The 17,949-nt window shown below is 39.8% G+C and overlaps 1 protein-coding gene across 1 annotated transcript in view; it reads right to left on the reverse strand.

The window, feature by feature from the left end:
* Positions 1-17,949, reverse strand: part of PLD5 (phospholipase D family member 5) — a 191,482-nt gene that overhangs the window by 103,053 nt on the left and 70,480 nt on the right. Inside the window, exon 2 of the mRNA XM_009981153.2 lies at positions 12,829-12,965. Coding sequence (XP_009979455.1) covers positions 12,829-12,965 — 137 coding nt within the window. The remainder of the gene's footprint in view (positions 1-12,828; positions 12,966-17,949) is intronic.

The following is a 17,949-nucleotide window of genomic DNA, read 5'->3' on the forward strand; positions in this document are numbered from 1 at the left end:
TCTTTTCTCTTTGGCCTGTGCATCTTTCTAAAAGGCCTTGGTTATCCTGGTATGACTTGGAACGGATGTGCTGGTTTTGGCTGGGATAGAGTTAATTTTCTTCACAGTAACTAATATGAGGCATTAGTTTGGATTTGTGCTGAAAACAGCCTTGATAATGCAGAAATGTTTTTGTTACTGCTGAGCAGTGCTTACACATAGTCAAGGTCTTTTCTGCTTCTCACCCCACCCCACCAATGAGTAGGCTGGGGGTACACATGAAGTTGGGAGGGGACACAGTTGGGACACCTGACCCCAACTGACCAAAAGGATATTCCACACCATATGACATCATGCGCAGCATATAAAGTTGGAGGAAGAAGAAGGAAGGCGTACATTCAGAGTGATGGCATTTTGTCTTCCCAAGTAATTGTTAAGCGTGACAGAGCCCTGCTGCCCTGGAGATGGCTGAACACCTGCCTGCTGATGGGAAGCAGTTTCAGAAACAAAACTCCTTGTTTTGCTTTGCTTGTGTGTGTGGCTTTTGCTTTACCTATTAAACTACCTGCATCTCAACCCACTATTCTCTTCCGATTCTCTCCCCCATCCCATCAAGGGGGAGCAAGCGAGAAGCTGGCTAGGGTTAAACCACGACAATGGATAAATGTGTTAGCTCACAGTTGTAAAAATCAGTCAAGAATCAAAATATTTTTTTTTCCTCATACATGATTTTATGGTGTTAACAATAATTTAATGAGAATCTTCTAAGTAAGAACTCTCTTCCTCAAAATAGGAACAAAAGGATATTCTATGATGTTGACATTTGCACAATCTAACAATCCCTTAAGCTTAATTAACGCCCTTCCTGCCCAACAAGAACAAACAAAACTACTTTGCAAAAAAATGAAGGAAAATTCAAGGTAAAACCTTTAGTCAGCAACTATTTGAAATCAGCACTGCATATTCAGCAGATATAGTCAAGGTAGGAATGGTAATAAAAATCCACAGATGAAAAGAATGAAGTACTCAAAGTATCCATTCCCAAAGGACATTGCCAGCACTCAAATTAGAGACAAGATTCTATGGAAATGTTCCAGGACACCTTAGGGAGCGCTAAGTCTGACTATTGTCTGTTGCTTTTAGAGATGTATTTGTATTTCTGTTGTGGATTTTTTGGGGTTTTAGAATCACAGAATCATAGAATGGTTTGGGTTGGAAGGGACCTCAAAGATCATGTAGTTCCAACCCCGCTGCCATGGGCAGGGAAACCCTTCACTACACCAGGTTGCCCAAAGCCTCATCCAACCTGGCCTTGAACACTTCCAGGGATGGGGCATCTTTGGTGGGTTTGTTTTTTTTTGGGGCGGGGTGTGTGTGTTTGTTTTTTAAAATGGTAATTAAGTTTAGTGCACATAGAATTGCATCTGGTTAAATTTGCATCTGTTAAAATTTGTCGTATCGAAGTTTAGATTGGGGGTGGGAATTGATGGGTAAATTTCTGGCCAAGATGAAGAAAGTGATGGGATCTCTTTCCAAAACAGACACAAGCTATGTAGCTTGATAAAGTTGCATTTATATTTCTACTAAACAAATGTTTTAGTCTGATGCACTTAAAGTAAAATAAAATAAAACAATGACAAAAGGAACAAAATAAAACAAACCCTCCCATCCTTTCAGATTTTAGTAGAAAGCATTAACTGAGTTATTGATAATTACTCTGTACAGAGAACTCTATCAAATATATTTTAATAGCAACATCCTGACTCTCAAAAAAGTCCTGAAAACATCAAAATATTCTCAAGCTTGGAGACATTTCTAGCTTGGAGCACTACCACATGCGCATGCCCAGAGCTATACCTCTGACACAGAATGACTTAGCTGCTCATCCCAGATATTTTCGTGACTCTTCTCAAGAGCAACTTCGAGCACCTCACTGTTATCTCCTTTCTAGTCAGTCCTGAACAACTCTTTTCACACGCAAACAGATGAGTCACTAGGAAAAAGAATAGTTTGTCTGATGTCATACAGAGATTACATCTATACCGCTTTCCCATACCATTCCCCAAAGCTGCTATAGTGACAGACTGGCTCCATGTTGTGGCAGCCTGTCTTTGCCCAAACACTCAAAGGTGTTTAGGATATCTTTCAGGTGGCTCACGTACATCTATAAAATGCACCAAGTAGGGCAGCTTTTGGAGACTGTCACTATCCCAGTAGCGCTGGCAGCGTGCTTGAGAAGACACTTCTACTAGTCCAGCATTTCAAGCTCCATTGCCCAAAATACATCACCCCTAGCATCCTCCCGTGCCTTTATTAAACCGCAAGTCTGTCTACTTTCCACCAGCATCTGTAATGAACTGCAAAACATGCACTACCAAGCTGACAAAGTGATTCAAAAAAGGGTGAAAAATAGACTAGTAGTTTTGACAGTGGTTGAAGAAAAATCAAATGGTGGCTGCCCTCCTCATGCTGATGGCACATTCATTCTTCCTTCCTTTAAAGTTTTGTGATTAGTTATGAAGCTTATGCATATTCATATTTTGCTAAGTTATTGGTAAAACTGCCTTTTTCTCCAATACTCAGCGAGTAGAAGTTGAATTCTAAATTAGAGCCTGATTCAAGTCCAGTTGACTAGAGGAGGTATTAAAATGACATAAATGACAATAAAGAAAACTAAAAGTTCATTTTATTTTCCCAACAGGTTTTCTAAAGAATTATTTTGGGATATCAAGGAAGATCAATTAGCTATATACCTGCCAAATTGACAGAAGATACCAGATTATCATCTGTAGTCATGTGTATGAGTACAAGATATTTATTCCAAAACATCCAAGCAGAGCTAGAAAAACAGTAAAAAGTCAAAGCCAACACTTTTAACGTGCCATGAAGTATCTATCAGAAGTTTCATCTGAGGCAAGATGAATCCTCCCCCTCATATTGGAAGGCATGCAAATCACTGATGGCTCTTAGAAGAGCCCTTTCAATACTTAGTATGTGAAGAAACAAGATTTAAATGTATCAAATTATGATGCTGTCAGTCATAGAAACTCCCTTTGAGCTGTATGATAGTTTTGCAATAGTCTTATTTGGAAAGGACTGGTCGTTAAATAGAGACTAAATGACGGATAAGGAACTGCATGTGGTAGATGCCAAGGCTGATATTTGTGCATTATTCTTCTGTTTTCTGGTCAGATTGACAAGAAGCAAAATCATTATTGAAAAACTTAAAATATAACATGAAAAAATAGTAATGGTAATAAAATCGGTAAAGTTCTCCAATGCTTTTTTCCTTTTGATCAAGACAATTGGATGTGGGTAAGTTGAATAAAGGAAGCAAACTCATACTTTCTTGATTAACAAAGGTCATAACCAGAGGTTCAGCTGCCCAACACACAAGAGTACTTTTTAGCTAATGCATTACTCACAGACAGTGTTGCTGTGACTACCTAGAGAGACGTGGACATGGAGAGACTATGTGAGACTATAGAGAGGTGCCTCTGGCTCCACCTATATCAGAACCCATATGTATTAAAATGAGGAAAACATACCAGGAAGAAAATCTTCATAATTACAAAGAAAATCCTGAACATTTCACACAAGTATAACTTTCTTAAACATGTACTGAACATCTGAAAAAAAAAATCCTAACACACACCTCAACCATCAGTCCTCCTTCTTGTCTCTCAGCGAGGCCATTAACACCAAGAGCCACTACCGTCTGACTACCACCTCAGTGCCACAACTGGCAAAGTGTGCTGCCTGTGGTTTAAAAAGACAGCCAGCTCCACCTCACCCAGTCGAACAGTACCCACAACTCTGGCATAACGCTTAGGCTTCAACAGGCACCACAACTGCTTTTTCATAGCTGCGACACTGTCCTGGTGCTCTGGGAGGCAGACCCAGCCGTGTACTCAGCAGGTCACCAAAGGCAGTGTCGAGCATGGTATCGTTGTCCTCTTGAGGAGTATCAGATCACGTCAGCTGAGAGGACACTCACGGTACCATTGTAGGATTAGACACAAAACTCAATACATCTACTGTAAACTGACAGGATAATAAGTACCTATTTTATATATTGTCTTGAGGGTGATGAAGCAATTAAAAATAAATGGTGTCACTGGAACAGGCGCTAGCTAGAATCTGATGCAAAGTCAGCCCTGGCTGAACAGACAAGTCACCCTGAAATGGAGCATGAATTCAGACAGATTTGACTACAAATTTTAGCTACTTTTAATTCCTTTCCCACAGATGAAAGGAAGAACGATTTATCAGAGAGCTTTATTAAGTCGGATCACTATTCTTACCAAGCAGAATAAAAACCTCTCTGAAATGTTGCAAATCAGTCTTCAAGATCACGAGAATGACCAGTAATTTTAGATTTAATAATTCTGTTTAGAGCAGGCTTACAATCTGGTACAGAAGATGACCTTGGGAATCTTATAAGTGCTGCTGGGATGAAGTAATTTCAGTTTTCTGAACACAATCAGTTAAAAAGAGAAAGGGAATGGGTGTCAGGGGGAAGATAGTTTTGATCACAGAGAAACTCCAGCAAATTACACAGGAGAAAGGCTACTCTAGCATGTGAGCTGTTCCTTTATCCCACCTACATTACTTAGGAACTTTAAAGCAATTGGAATTTTATTTCTATTAAGGTTGGAACATTTTCACTGATGTGAGTTCACAAATTCTAAGTTATGAAAGGAGAAACACACAATTAAATACATAACTTCCAAGAACACAAAATATGTCAATCTCTGTATTATATCCTAAACAATGCTTAGCATGACAGGAAAAGCTGCCTTAAGGAGACTCTAAAGCACTCTGTCCTAAACTCCAGAGGAAACCATTAGATTTAACTGAACAAAGAGTAAAAGAACGGTTTGTGCATTTGGACAAAAGGAGTTGAAGTCCAGATCCATTCAAAAAAAAAAAAACCACAAGAGGACAACAGTCGTCACAGAATCGTTTAGGTTGGAAAAGATCTTTAAGATCATCAAGTACAACTGCAAAACTAGCACTGCCAAGTCCACCACTACATCATGTCCCTAAGCACCACATCTACACGTCTTTTAAATACTTCCAGGGATGGTGACTCAATCACTTCCTGGGCAGCCTGTTTCAATGCCTGACAACCCTTTTGGTAAAAAAATTTTTCCTAATATGCAATCTAATCCTCCCCTGGTGCAACTTGAAGCCATTTCCTCTTGTCATATCACTTGTTACTTGGGAGAAGAGACCAACACCCTCCTCGCTGCAACCTCCTTTCAGATAGTTGTAGACAGCAATAAGGTTGCCCTCAGTCTCCTTGTCTCCAGGCTAAACCACCCCAGTTCCCTCAGCCACTCAACATAAGACTTGTGCTCTAGACCCTCCACCAGTTTCATTGCCCTTCTTTGGACATGCTCCAGCACCAGCCCAAAACTGGACACAGTATTCGAGGTGTGGTCTCACCAGTGCCAAGTACAGGGGGACGTTCACTTCCCTAGTCCTGCTGGCCACAGTATTTCTGATACAATCTAAGATGCTATTGGCCTTCTTGGCCACCTGGGCACACTGCCGGCTCATATTCAGTCGGCTGTTGACCAACACCCCCAGGCCCTTTTCTGACAGGCAGCTTTCCAGCTACTCTTCCTCGAGCCTACAGCATTGCATGGGGTTGTCATGACACAAGTGCAGGACCCAGCACTCAGCCTTGTTGAACCTCATACAATTGGCCTTGGCCCATTGATCCAGCTTGCTCAGATCCCTCTGTAGAGCCTTCCTACCCTAAAGCTGATCAACACGCCCGTCCAACTTGGTGTTGTCTGCAATCTTACTGAGGGTGCACTCGATCCCCTAGTCCATCATGTTGACAGAAGGCATTCTTATGCCAAGTGGCATAAGTGTTTTGTAAATAGAAATCTTCAGTTGGTCTTTAACAGGCTTGTTTTCAAAATCTGAGCATCTTGTTCTGTTTAGACATTTAATTATTATGCTTGTCATAGTTTGTTTATTAAATAGAAACCAGTCAATATAAACCTTGCTATGTTCAGAACCCACGCAGCGCAGAGAAAATCTCCCCCACAATCAGCCAAGGGCAAAGCACTTCCAAGGTAAAACAACGTAAGCATGTGCTGCAGTATGCTTACTTAACAGTGCTGCAAAACCGTACTTGGTGAAATAGCAGAGAGGAGTTGATGGAAAGAATTATAAAGCCATAGAAAAAAAATCAACTCTGAGCTCCACTTCTTGGCCTTCTCTCACCACCCAAGAATAAAGAAACATCTAATGACATTGAAAGCAACACACATGACATGTAATAACTGATCAATATAAATAATTATTTTATACAACTAGAGTTAATCTCTGGAACTCAGTGCTGCAGGATACTGTTGTGATCTAAAGCTTTGCGTTTCAACAGGAAAATTCGTCTCCTCTGCAGGATACCAAAATGATAGAGGATACAAATTCCAAGACAATTCAAACCGTTTCCAAAGGACACACAAACACTACCTAAGTATCACCACCTACTTGCTATAGGGCAGAATTAGTAAAAGCTTCCCTACAATCACAAAGTGAACTAAATAGTTTTGCCACTCACATCATACAGAAAAGCAAATTCCTCCAACACAAATACGAACACAAAAGAACAAGTGCCTTCATTATATATTACTCCAAGGACAAGAGAAATTATCAAAACAGCAAAATTGTGTCACTGAGACAGAATGCAAGACAGAATCCACCTTGAACACACATACACAAAACAAGAAAATCCTCCAATTATCAGACAAAGGCAAAAATTCCAAAAAAAAAAAAAAAGAGAATTCATTATGACAACAGTTTTAGTATACACTAAACTTGGTAACCATGGAAAGTAGCCACCATGGCTTCCTTTTCCACCTTGCTGTTTCTTAGCCCCTCTCAAGAGGCAGGGTCAAATCCACAGCTAGATGCAGGAGCTATGGCAGCCACTACTACTGCTTCAATGGATATTGGAAAAGCCAGTAAGACAAGGATAACTGAGGACAAGCACAAGCTCTGTAGGAACCCTAGCATGACTATCAGCAGCAACACACAGGAGAAGTCACACAGAACAACTGAAGTTACTGATAATAAATCAAAATGACCTTGGTTCAAACAGTTCGGATAACAGAGACTGATAGTTGTTATTTCTTCTGTTTCCCAGATTGCCATTTTAAGAGTTTTCAAGTGTCATGGTTTAGCTCATCCACCAGCTAAGCTACCGTGCAGCCACTCACTCACTCCCCACTCCCTCCCCTCCATGGGGTGGAGAGGAAAAAAAAATGTAGCAAAAGACCTGAGGGTTGAGATAAGAACAGGGAGGGATCACCCACCAACCACAGCCCCGGGGCAAAACAGACTTGGCTTGGGGACAAATCAAATTAATTCATCATCGGTTATTTCAGAGAGGATAATGAGAAACAAAGCCAGATTTTAAAAACACCTTCCCCCACCCCTCCCTTCTTCCTGGCTCCACCTCCTCCTTCTCAGCAGTGCAGAGGGATGGGGAATGGGGGGTTGCAGGTCAGTTTGTCACATGCCATTTCTGCCACTCCTTCCTTAAGCGAGGAGGTGGCCTTACACTCTTTCCCTGCTCCAACGTGGGGCCCCCCTCACGGAAGACAGCCCTCCAGAAACTTCTCCAACATGAGTCCTCCCACAGGATGCAATCCTTACCCATCAGATTGCTCCAGCGTGGGCTTTTCCCATGGGGTCACCATCTTAGGGCACAGCCACCCTCTCTGGCATGGAGTCCCTTCTCACAGACTGCAGAGGCATCTCTGCTCCACCAACAATCTCCAACAGCATGAGGGTTAGTTCACGGAGAGAGCCCTCTACAAACTCGTTTGGGCGCAGGCATCTCTGCTTCCATGTGGGGTCCTCTCCCACGGGCTGCGGGTGGATCTCTGCTCCACCCTTAATCTCCAGGGGTGGCAGGGGGGCCGCTGCCATCTCACCATGGGCTGCAGGGGAATCTTGGCTCCAGCACCTCCTCCTGCTCCATCTTCACTGACCGTGGTGTCTGCATGACCATTTTTCTCCGGTCTCAGTCCTCTCTCCGCTGCAGCTATGCCGAGCCCGATGAACCTTTGCAGTGCCGGCAGAACGAACTCCGCCCATGGGTGCCCCGGGAGCGGGGCGCTTTGGAGCTCTCCCAGCCACGCTGCCACAGCCATCACCAGTCGAGCAGCAGCCCAGCGCGGGCAGCCCTGCTCCGCGTCTCCCCTCTCTCCCCTGCAGGTCCCACATGGCTCAAGCTGTTTTGTCCCCTTCTTATATGGAGCATTCGCAGAGGAGCTGATCGGCTCGGCCCTGGCCAGGGGGGATGGGGTTCCTACTCATCCAGAGGCTGAACCAACTGCTTCTGGAGCTGGGGAAGCTTCCTGAATCTCCTGCAGGGGCTATTTCTGCAGCCCCTTCCCTGCTACCAAAACCGCACCACACAAACCCAGCACAACCAACCAGTGTAAACAAAGCCAGGGAAGTCTTGACTGACATTATGTCAGAGGCTAGCCAAGATTATTCACAGTAGATCAGCCATTAAAAAGTGCTATTTTCAAATTAAAATAATTAAAATAACAAATATAATATTAAAATAATTTTACAACTGCAGTGTCTAATGGACCCACAGCAAGACAGGCAAAATTCCCCAAACTACTAAGCATATCCTCTTAACCAGCCTCATCCATCAGGGCTGCCTAACATTAACGTGGATGTCTCAAGAATTATTTGTATCCCATACCAAGCATAAATTGCAAAAACTCACCTTTTCAGTTATTACTATTTTTTTTTTAAATTCCTTAAATGTCAATCAGTTGACATTTCTTTTCATAGGAAGAATCAAAAGCCATTCAGCATTCTGAAATGAAATTTTGTTAAATGAAGTCAAGAGTGTACAGCACCCTCTGAAGCGAAAAGCTGCCGCTTAACAGACTTGGTCCAGTCATAAAAAAAATAAAATAAAAAGTCTACTTTCATTCAGCCAGTCTCTCCACATATAATTTTCAGTACAAATCTTATATGGGACAGTGTAAATAAGCAGAAGAAGTATTATTTCATCTAAACCAATACAGTTTTTCAGTCAGTAGAGTTCAAATTTTACTTTCAATTCTGAAGTGAGAATTTGTCTGCCCGATAAATTTGACAGACCTTCCTCCATCTCCCCCCAGTTCTTTGTACGAATTGCAATATATCTATCAGTAGAAGTTCTGGCTGCCCATCCCTGGAAGTGTTCAAGGCCAGGTTGGATGGGGCTTTGAGCAACCTGATGTAGTGGAGGGTGTCCCTGCCCATGGCAGGGGGTTGGAACTAGATGATCTTTAAGGTCCTTTCCAACCCAAACCATTCTATGGAGACACAGTAATTTTTACAATGATGCTTGGTAATTAATCTGATAAGTATATTTATTTGCCCTAATATTTGCTCTCAATTATTAGGACAGAGTTGTAAAATCTTTTTATTTACCTATTTGTATTACAACATGAAAACCAGGCTAAAAAAAAATAATCAAGTTTCTCTGTATCTACATGTCAAAAGATAAAAAAGTTAATTTCAGTAGTTTCTTGGTTAAACCTCAAATATTCAAGTTCCTTTTGAATATTCTACTCAATATTATTGCATATCAATTTCCTCTGTCTGTGTAACAAAAAAATGGGCAATGATTTGCAGCCTACAACAATCCGACTTCACATTGTGGCAGTCAAAAATGACCTGTAAGGCAAGATGCATTTCAGTTCTCAAACACAGGCTGAGTTTTTCACCAAGAAGCTCAAAGATTACAGCTCATAATTCATAATTTTAGTTTCAAACATGTTCTCATTGCTTCGAAAAGGGCTATTTCCTAGGCACCCTTTTACATGGGTCGCAATGATCCCTTCAGCAATCAGTGAAGACATCCAAATAAACCTGCTTCTCCACCTCCCTTATTGTTTTTGTTACAAAGTCCCTAAGAGAAATAAATACATCACTAAAGAGGAAGGTCTTATTGGCAACATATGCATTCCTTATGTAATAAGAGTTTAAGGAATGATTAACAGAAGAGGAAACTCATGTTGAATTACAGCAAGCAGATCAGAAAGGCTGCATTTGTATTCATGAACAACAATGCAATCACAACAATAAAGAAAGATGTAGGCTTTACTGGAAAATACTGCTTAGAACATACCTCAGTGATTCCTCTCTCAGGCTACAAAAAGCTCCAGACTTCTAAAAATGTCTTCCTTTTACTTTCTCTCTTTTTAAAAAATTCTCACTTGCTATTTTTTGCACAAGCTCCAAAAATTTCTAGCCAATGAACTATTCTAGACCGCAGCCCTATTTCAGACATATTTTCCCTTAAAATAGACAGAAACAAAATTGATTTTCAGAAGACGAAAGCCTTTAACAAACCATCAGAGAAGCTCTTCTCAAATCAATAGCATCCTTTCCCATCAAGCTTCTTCATAAATTCTATCAATTAAAAACAAAAAAGAATTCTAAGATTGTAGTTGTAAACTTACATTTGATAAAAATTTCATCTAAAAAAAAGGACCATCTATTACCACTCTCTCTCAGCACATCCTGCAAACGTTAAGTGCCTGTTCCTGAATTTCAGTGAAAGTACTCACACAGCAGAAATATAAGAATTCAATAATTCTTGTCTTACTTATTAAAAGTGCTTACCCCAAGTACTAAATATATGCTACAGACAGCAATTGATCTTACAGCACTTCAGTTAAGTCTGCAATATATTTAACACATAAAGGAGCCCGGTTTCATCATGTAGAGAAGGATTCAATGTTAGCAGGTAGCAGCTGCCAGTACTTGGATACTGTTATTAGAAATTGTCGAGGCAGTTTATACACACAGCATTGATGTGCCTGCTGGTTCAGGCATTAGGAGCTAGATCACGCACTTGAATCACTCTCTGAAAGGCACCTTAAAATAGAGCTGGTTTTCTGATTGAAGAATACAAAGTGAAGAAGACTAAGTTCTTCCTCAGCTAGGCCTATGCAGCTACCCAGAACAAAATGGGAGCCATTAGTTGACACAACTAAGAAGAAAATGTGGTGCAGTAGTTGTTGCATGTATTGAAGTCATGTGCAGCACATGGAAGCCAATGAGCAGAAAGACTTTCCCCTCATCTGACCTAGTTCTGTCAAAGATTCACACATGGAGATAGTGGGTGTAGAGGTGACACATGCAGTATCTTGAAAAATTTTAGAAGGCAGCAACTCACAGTGAAGAATACCTAAGACCCTGATGGTGGAAGGAAAGCTAGTTGAACTGTAGAAAATTCAGACAGGATATTAGAAGGTTGCCCAGGAATGTAGACATATAAAAAAGTGAACAGATTAAGGCCAAGGCATTTTACAGAAACAAAACAATGCTGGGGAAGAAGTGCCAGAAGGGTGGTAGGTTTCAGAACAAAGCTACCTGGTACTGCAGGTATGTCCTATTTGAAAGGAGCTGCAAATTTAAAGAATCTCCTCTACCCCTCTCTGCTTTATTTTTTTTTTAAGTAGCATGTAAAATATATTATAAAAATCCAGTATAATTGCAAAAACATAATCCAATTTGTTGGATTGTGAATTGCTGATGACTACACTGTGACAGCTGGAGCACAGAAAGGCACTGTCTCCAAAGAGTTTTCATACAAAATAGGAGAAATAAGAACATACAATACAGAAATAAGGAGAGAAGGCTCAAATAAACATTAATTTTTCATTAGATTATTCTAAAAAAAAAATAATCTATTATCTCCAACTCAATTTATACCCAGCCATTGGTAGCTGAGTAGATTCTGTACAATCAGTGGAACAGGTTGCCCGGGAAGGCTGTGGAATCCATCATTGGAGCTATGCCAAGCCTGGCTGTGCATGGCCCTGAACAAACTGTGGTAGCTGACCCTGTACTGACCAGAGGAATGGACTGGAGGATGTCCAGAGGCCCCTTCCCACTCCAACAATTCCCTGATCAGAACAGAATGGATTTCTGAGAAGATATTTAAGGATGACTGGTTTTCCACAAAATGATTCAGAGACAGTGCTCTATATACATGTGAAAGCCTTGAAAAAAAAGCAGAATACAATTGTGAATGAAGTCTACAAATGTTTGTTAAATCAGTTTTACTGATGGACAGAAGAGGACCTTGGGCAATACCATGCAAGAAAAGCATTGGTCATCACTGATGAATAGACTTATGGAGGAACCTGACAGTGAGGAGCAGCAAAATAAAATTCACAGTCTGGAAATGAAAGACCCAAAAAAAGTCTAATTACCTACTTAAATCTAAATTTAAGAAATATACACAACCATGACAGGTGTCTGAGGCAAATCTGAATCCAACATAGTCAATACTCCAGTCTTTCTGGATGTTTCACTAATTTTCATCACAGTTTCTGAGCAAGCCACTGTGTCTATTAGTAGAATGCAACAAACAGGAATATATAAAATGTCCCCTCATATAAAAGGGACTACATTCTTAGGTCAAAAGTGATCAGTGACCTTCCTGGAGAAAGAAAAAAAACCACTCTTGATGAAAGAAAGACATGACAGAATTGGAACTATGCGAGCCACCTCAGTACACATTTACTGAAATTTAATGGGCTTTGACCTAGACTTACAAAATAATTGAACTGACACAAGGGTCTTGCTCAAAAACATCCCCAAAAATACCTTCAAAAAGTGTGCTTTATTTTGTCAAACCGAACTCCAAACCCAGAAATTCAAAAGGAGAAACCATTTTTTCCTCTGTTATCTACTCTTTCCGCTTACACCACAGGGCTATGGTAATTACTACATGCCATTGTATAACACATATATGTTCTTGCCCACCCCAAAACAGAAGTTTTGTTTGTTACCTCTTACCGACAGTTATTTTGACAGTTCTTTTCTGAGAGTCCATCCTCATCTTCTCCCATAATATCCACTGCCGAAAATATCAGTGCAACCAGAATTGCAAAGCAGCATACCAGTGCAAAGATCACAATGCATCTTTGCTGGGACTGAAAGAGATTAAGATTAAAAAAAATTTAATGGCATGAGCACATTCCAGTCAATGACTTGAGACTCTACAACTTTTACTTAAGATCTAAATTTTTTGAAGATCTTACTGCCGTAGCTGTCAACATGAAACACACCTCAGGATGAAAACAGTCTCAAAACTGTCCTTCAGATATCACCTTGAGATGTACTTTAAATCTTTCAGACATTGTTAAATAATTCATGTCACAAATAACATTCATGATTTAAACCGTTTTCTGTTTGTACCACAAGGAAATGCATTAAAATAATGATTCTTACATTAACTACGTATTTTCTGATTGTGCCTTGCAGGTAAAGTACACACTTAGGATGGCACTCAAAAGTCTTGAGAGTTTTGGTGTGTTGGGCTGAAATCAAACATGTCATTGAAAGAACACTGAAGAGCAAACTCATTTTTTTAATTGCTACACAAAGTAGCTGACACTGTTACTATGATCGTCACAGCAACTCAGGAGCTTTGGCAAGTCCTTGCCCCGCAGTACTTAAAATATAAGGAAAATAAATTCACAGATGATAGACAGGATTCAAGGAAACACTGGGAGACTGTTGCTCAATATAATAGGCAATGCTCTCCACATCTCGGATTAAATATTAAAACGTGGCATAGCACTACCTTATTCTACAATATGAAATCCTGCAGTACTAAATCAGATACAACTGTGTAAATCTCCTAAAGACAATCTCTTGACATACAATTTACATAGTTGCATAAGCGTAAACTATATTTTATTCTGAAACCAAATGTTTAAGCAAATATAATGTGTGTTGTTCTACTGAAGAAAATTTGCACAAAACCACACTATATATAAAAATATAAGAGTTTAACTTCTGTTGCCAAAGTTGTTTTATTATTGTCATTATTGCCCTGTAATTAAAATTTCACATAAAGTAAAAAAGCTTTATAAGGAATGGGAAAGTATATGGGAAAGCAGGAAAAGTGTAAGGGAAAGGAAGCAATGTCATGGGTGCAGCTGAAAACCAACTTCATAGTATTTCCATTGTTCCTGACATTTCGTTTAAGAGATAGTAAGTTTCAGAGTAATAAGAACGTTCCCCCATATGCATAAAGAAAATGCATGACATTTTTTTTTAAATAAGCTTCCAAAACTTCCAAACTAGTGCACATCCCAGAAGAAACAAGCTCATGCACTTCAGAACAAACCAGATATAAGCATTTTATTTCAGTCTGTGAAAATTTAAAACATGGTAAACAACTTCTTTAGACAAACAGGAACAACTTTTCTGAAATTTAGTGAGAAATGTATCCTTTTGTCTAAAAATAACAGTGAATATGCTGCTTAGGTTATATGTATATTTTAAATATAATGCATATTAGACACTATATACATTTCAAATATATGTTTAAATTCTGTGTTTTCTAATATTTTACCTAAAATCTTACAAGAATGCAGCGTAAGAAAATCTTCTCCAAGCATTTACAAAGTCTACTTCTGAAACAAACAAAATTTGGACCTTTTTTCCCTGCTTCTAGGTATAATCATGGCAACATATGAAAAGAATTAGAAATGACTGCATTTGGGTGTCCAGAACTAAGGCTGGAGTCAGATGCACAGTAGTACTTCAGAGAAAAATTTTAAAACACTACTTCATTGCCTCATACTACTGGCAAGAAAAACTAAGAAGTGCCAAAGATAAAGAGGTGTTCAGATCTGGGACATTGCTTTATCCCATTTCTTCATCAGGATGGCTCACATTCTTGTCTCATGCAGGTTTTTACAGTTCTGTGAGTGTATTTGCAGAAACTGTTTGATGCAGCTTCTTCCAAATGCTGAGCGTATCACCATGGCAGCAAGACAGCAAAACTGCTCCCATATCAGTGAGCCAAACAGAGCCAGGGCTCATTCTCCAGCCTCTAAGAGCAGTGGCCGTGACCCAGTACGGCGCACACAATACTACCATTCTTTTTCCTCCCAAACCAGGGTAACGGCAGCCATTCTACTCACTGGGAACAGCCCTGAGTCCATATTTTGGGCATATCTGTAGCAACAGGGTCCTAACTACCACACAGTATAAATTACTTCATGCCTTTGCTCCAGGGAATAGCTCCCATCATCTTGCTACATCACCATGCAAACAAGAAAACAACCACAGAGAGTTGCAGGGTCACTGGACTAGCAGGGACCATGGTAGTCTTCAAGGCTGGGCCAGGACACATGGAGGCAGCAAGACATGTTTCATGAAAAAGAGTCCACAGTACCTCTGTCACATATGTTGGAAGTCAGAAAATAGCCCTAAAAACCTTTTAACCAGCTTAAAACTTAAAGGTCAAAAGCTATATAAAACCTACAGTGTATCAAAAATGATAGTATCACAAGGGGGGGGGGGGGGGGGGGGGGAAGGTGTCTATATTTCTATATAATCACTACCATAAAATTTCCTAGTATCGTTCTTTCAGTACTAGGAAATTTTATGGTAGTGATTTATAGGTGGCTATGTTCAAGCAACATGGAAAGGGAAGGCCAAAATTATTCTGAATGGATCCTCCTAATCCAGCTTTAATTCTCATTCCATGTAAATCTGGGGAACATACAAGGCCTCTTGATATCTGCGTTGTAGCTGAGGTTTAAATCCCTGTTTTTTCAGAATGCATATGTACAGCTTGTTAAGTTCTGCATTTTCACTGACTGTTGCTCACAACAAGCAGCACAAAGTGAATACCACTAGTAAGACCACTGCTATTCTACCAGCACTAAAATAAAGACAGAACTGCACAGATCTCATTTACTGCTCTTATTTACACAGATCCTTTATATTATGCATTTGTGTTTGACAACTATAACGGATTAGTTATTTCACTTTTTCTTAAGTACCAGCTCACAGTATGGTTACAACTAGTGTAGAGGACCTTTTAAATCCATACAGGAAAAACGAACCACCTTATAAAACTCTGACAATAATATTTTTTCTTTGAACTAAGGAGAGTACAAAATACTAAATTAAAAAAAAGCAAAAATTCCAAGTCTGCAATTCTCCTAACCCTACATTTTTAGTCACAAGTCTGAAGGGTCAGGTAAAGACCATTTAAAAAAATTCATACAGCTAGTAAGGAGGATTTTGAATGGTTATACAGTTCATCTTGAAATTACTCCTGCTGAGTGGTGATTTTTTTGATTGCTTTTAAATCTATATATTACATTAGAAATGAATAATTGAATATTGCTTAGATTCAAATTGATGTCTATGTTAGAAAACAAAGAATAAAAAATAGCCAGTGGCACCAAACAAGTCTTCCGAGCCTTTCTTTTGACAATGGTAATAAATCTTAATTTTCACGCACTAACACCATACTGTGGGTAACTTTCTAATAGGCTTTTTCTAATTAAAGTAGATTAGAACAGATCATGTCACTGTTCTGTTATAACATCCGTGCACGCCTGTGTGCATGTGTGCGCGCATGTGCAAGTAATAGCAGGCTTCTTGAAAGAAGTCAAAATAGAAGAGCTCATGCCATGGACAGACCAGAAGGAATCTGCTATTATCTATTATCTCTTCGGACTCTCGCATCGGTGGGCTTGGGCAGACTGTTTGCTTGCTGCTATGTTGTTTGTATCCCCTTAGCAACTGGGATCCCTCAGAGCTTATCAGACATATCCTCCTGCTTCCTTCAGTAAATGCCTAAAACTCCTCTGTGTTTAAGCTTTCGGTCTTCGAAACTTAATCACAGAATATAGGGTCGGGAGGGACCTCTAAAGCTTATGTAATACATGTGTCCATATACATACTTAATTTACACAAATTTTACTTCTAGTAGATATTTCTCTAACCTGTCCCTAAAAACCTGCAGTTGTAAGAGATCCTACAGTCTCTTTCACCAACCCATCCCACGCATTATTACCTTATTGATGCCTAAACTTAAGTCTCTTATGCTGCAATATTTTTTTTTTCCTTTCTCATACTTGTTGAAAAGAGAGAGAATAGAGTATTTCATTTTTTCCTGCTGCAGTCTCTTACACATTGAAGACTTCTAGAGATGCTAAGAGGCCTGGGCCCAGAGTATCTACAAGCTTCACTGGACCTGTCAGAGAGAAATCATGGCGGAGATTTTCACTGTTAAGAGGGCAGGGATTTCTCTACTGCAAGCCCAGAAATTCTGTCACATGAGAGAAAGATTTTTTCACAGCTTATGGAAGACTGGGAAAGAAACTCCTGCTGGAACGAGGACTATCAAAAATGCTGCTATTTTCCACTTCATGAGCAAAACTTTAAAACAAATCCACCAAAACACTGTGTTTACTAAAACAAAGCATGGTATTTGTCATGCTGTTAGACCTCTAGGTAGGGAACGAGAAAAAGAGCAAAAGCTGAACAATGGGTATGCAGTGCAGTACTATTCAGACTAGATTTTAATCCAAGAAGGATTCTATCTGTTGGTTTATTATTAAGAAAAAGGATAGTCTATGTCAGCAAAGGTTGCATCAGAGCCTGTGCTACCCAGGCAGAATTTAAAATGAGAGTAGGAAAGAAAAAGGCCTCCATCTTGACTGCACTCCTGTTGCTCAAAAACTCTTAAGAACACTTGAATGGCCCATAAAGCTTTCTTTTTTTTTTTTCAAAACCAACAGATATCTGTGCAACACACTAAATTTAATCAGAAATTTACTTTTCCCTCAATACAGTACAAAAATGTAGTTTTCTCCCCAAACAGGAACCATGAAATTGCAATGCTGCATCTACTGAGAAAGCTGAGCACATAACAACCAGACATGTCATGGCTTTGAACTAGTGCTTTATTTTTATATCTATTTAAAGACTAAAGGTGCTAATATTTATACAGCATACTAATACGGAGTTCATATCTGCTTGTCAGAACCACAGTGGTTGTAAGAGGTAGGTTTTCACATCTTCTGTCATATTGGCAGTCTGCTCTTTCCTGCAAAATGTCTGAACACCAGTGTGAGAACAAAAGCACTCATTTTCAATGCT

The sequence above is a fragment of the Tauraco erythrolophus genome, chromosome 2 (genome assembly GCF_009769465.1).
Source record: "Tauraco erythrolophus isolate bTauEry1 chromosome 2, bTauEry1.pri, whole genome shotgun sequence".
Lineage (NCBI taxonomy): Eukaryota > Metazoa > Chordata > Aves > Musophagiformes > Musophagidae > Tauraco > Tauraco erythrolophus.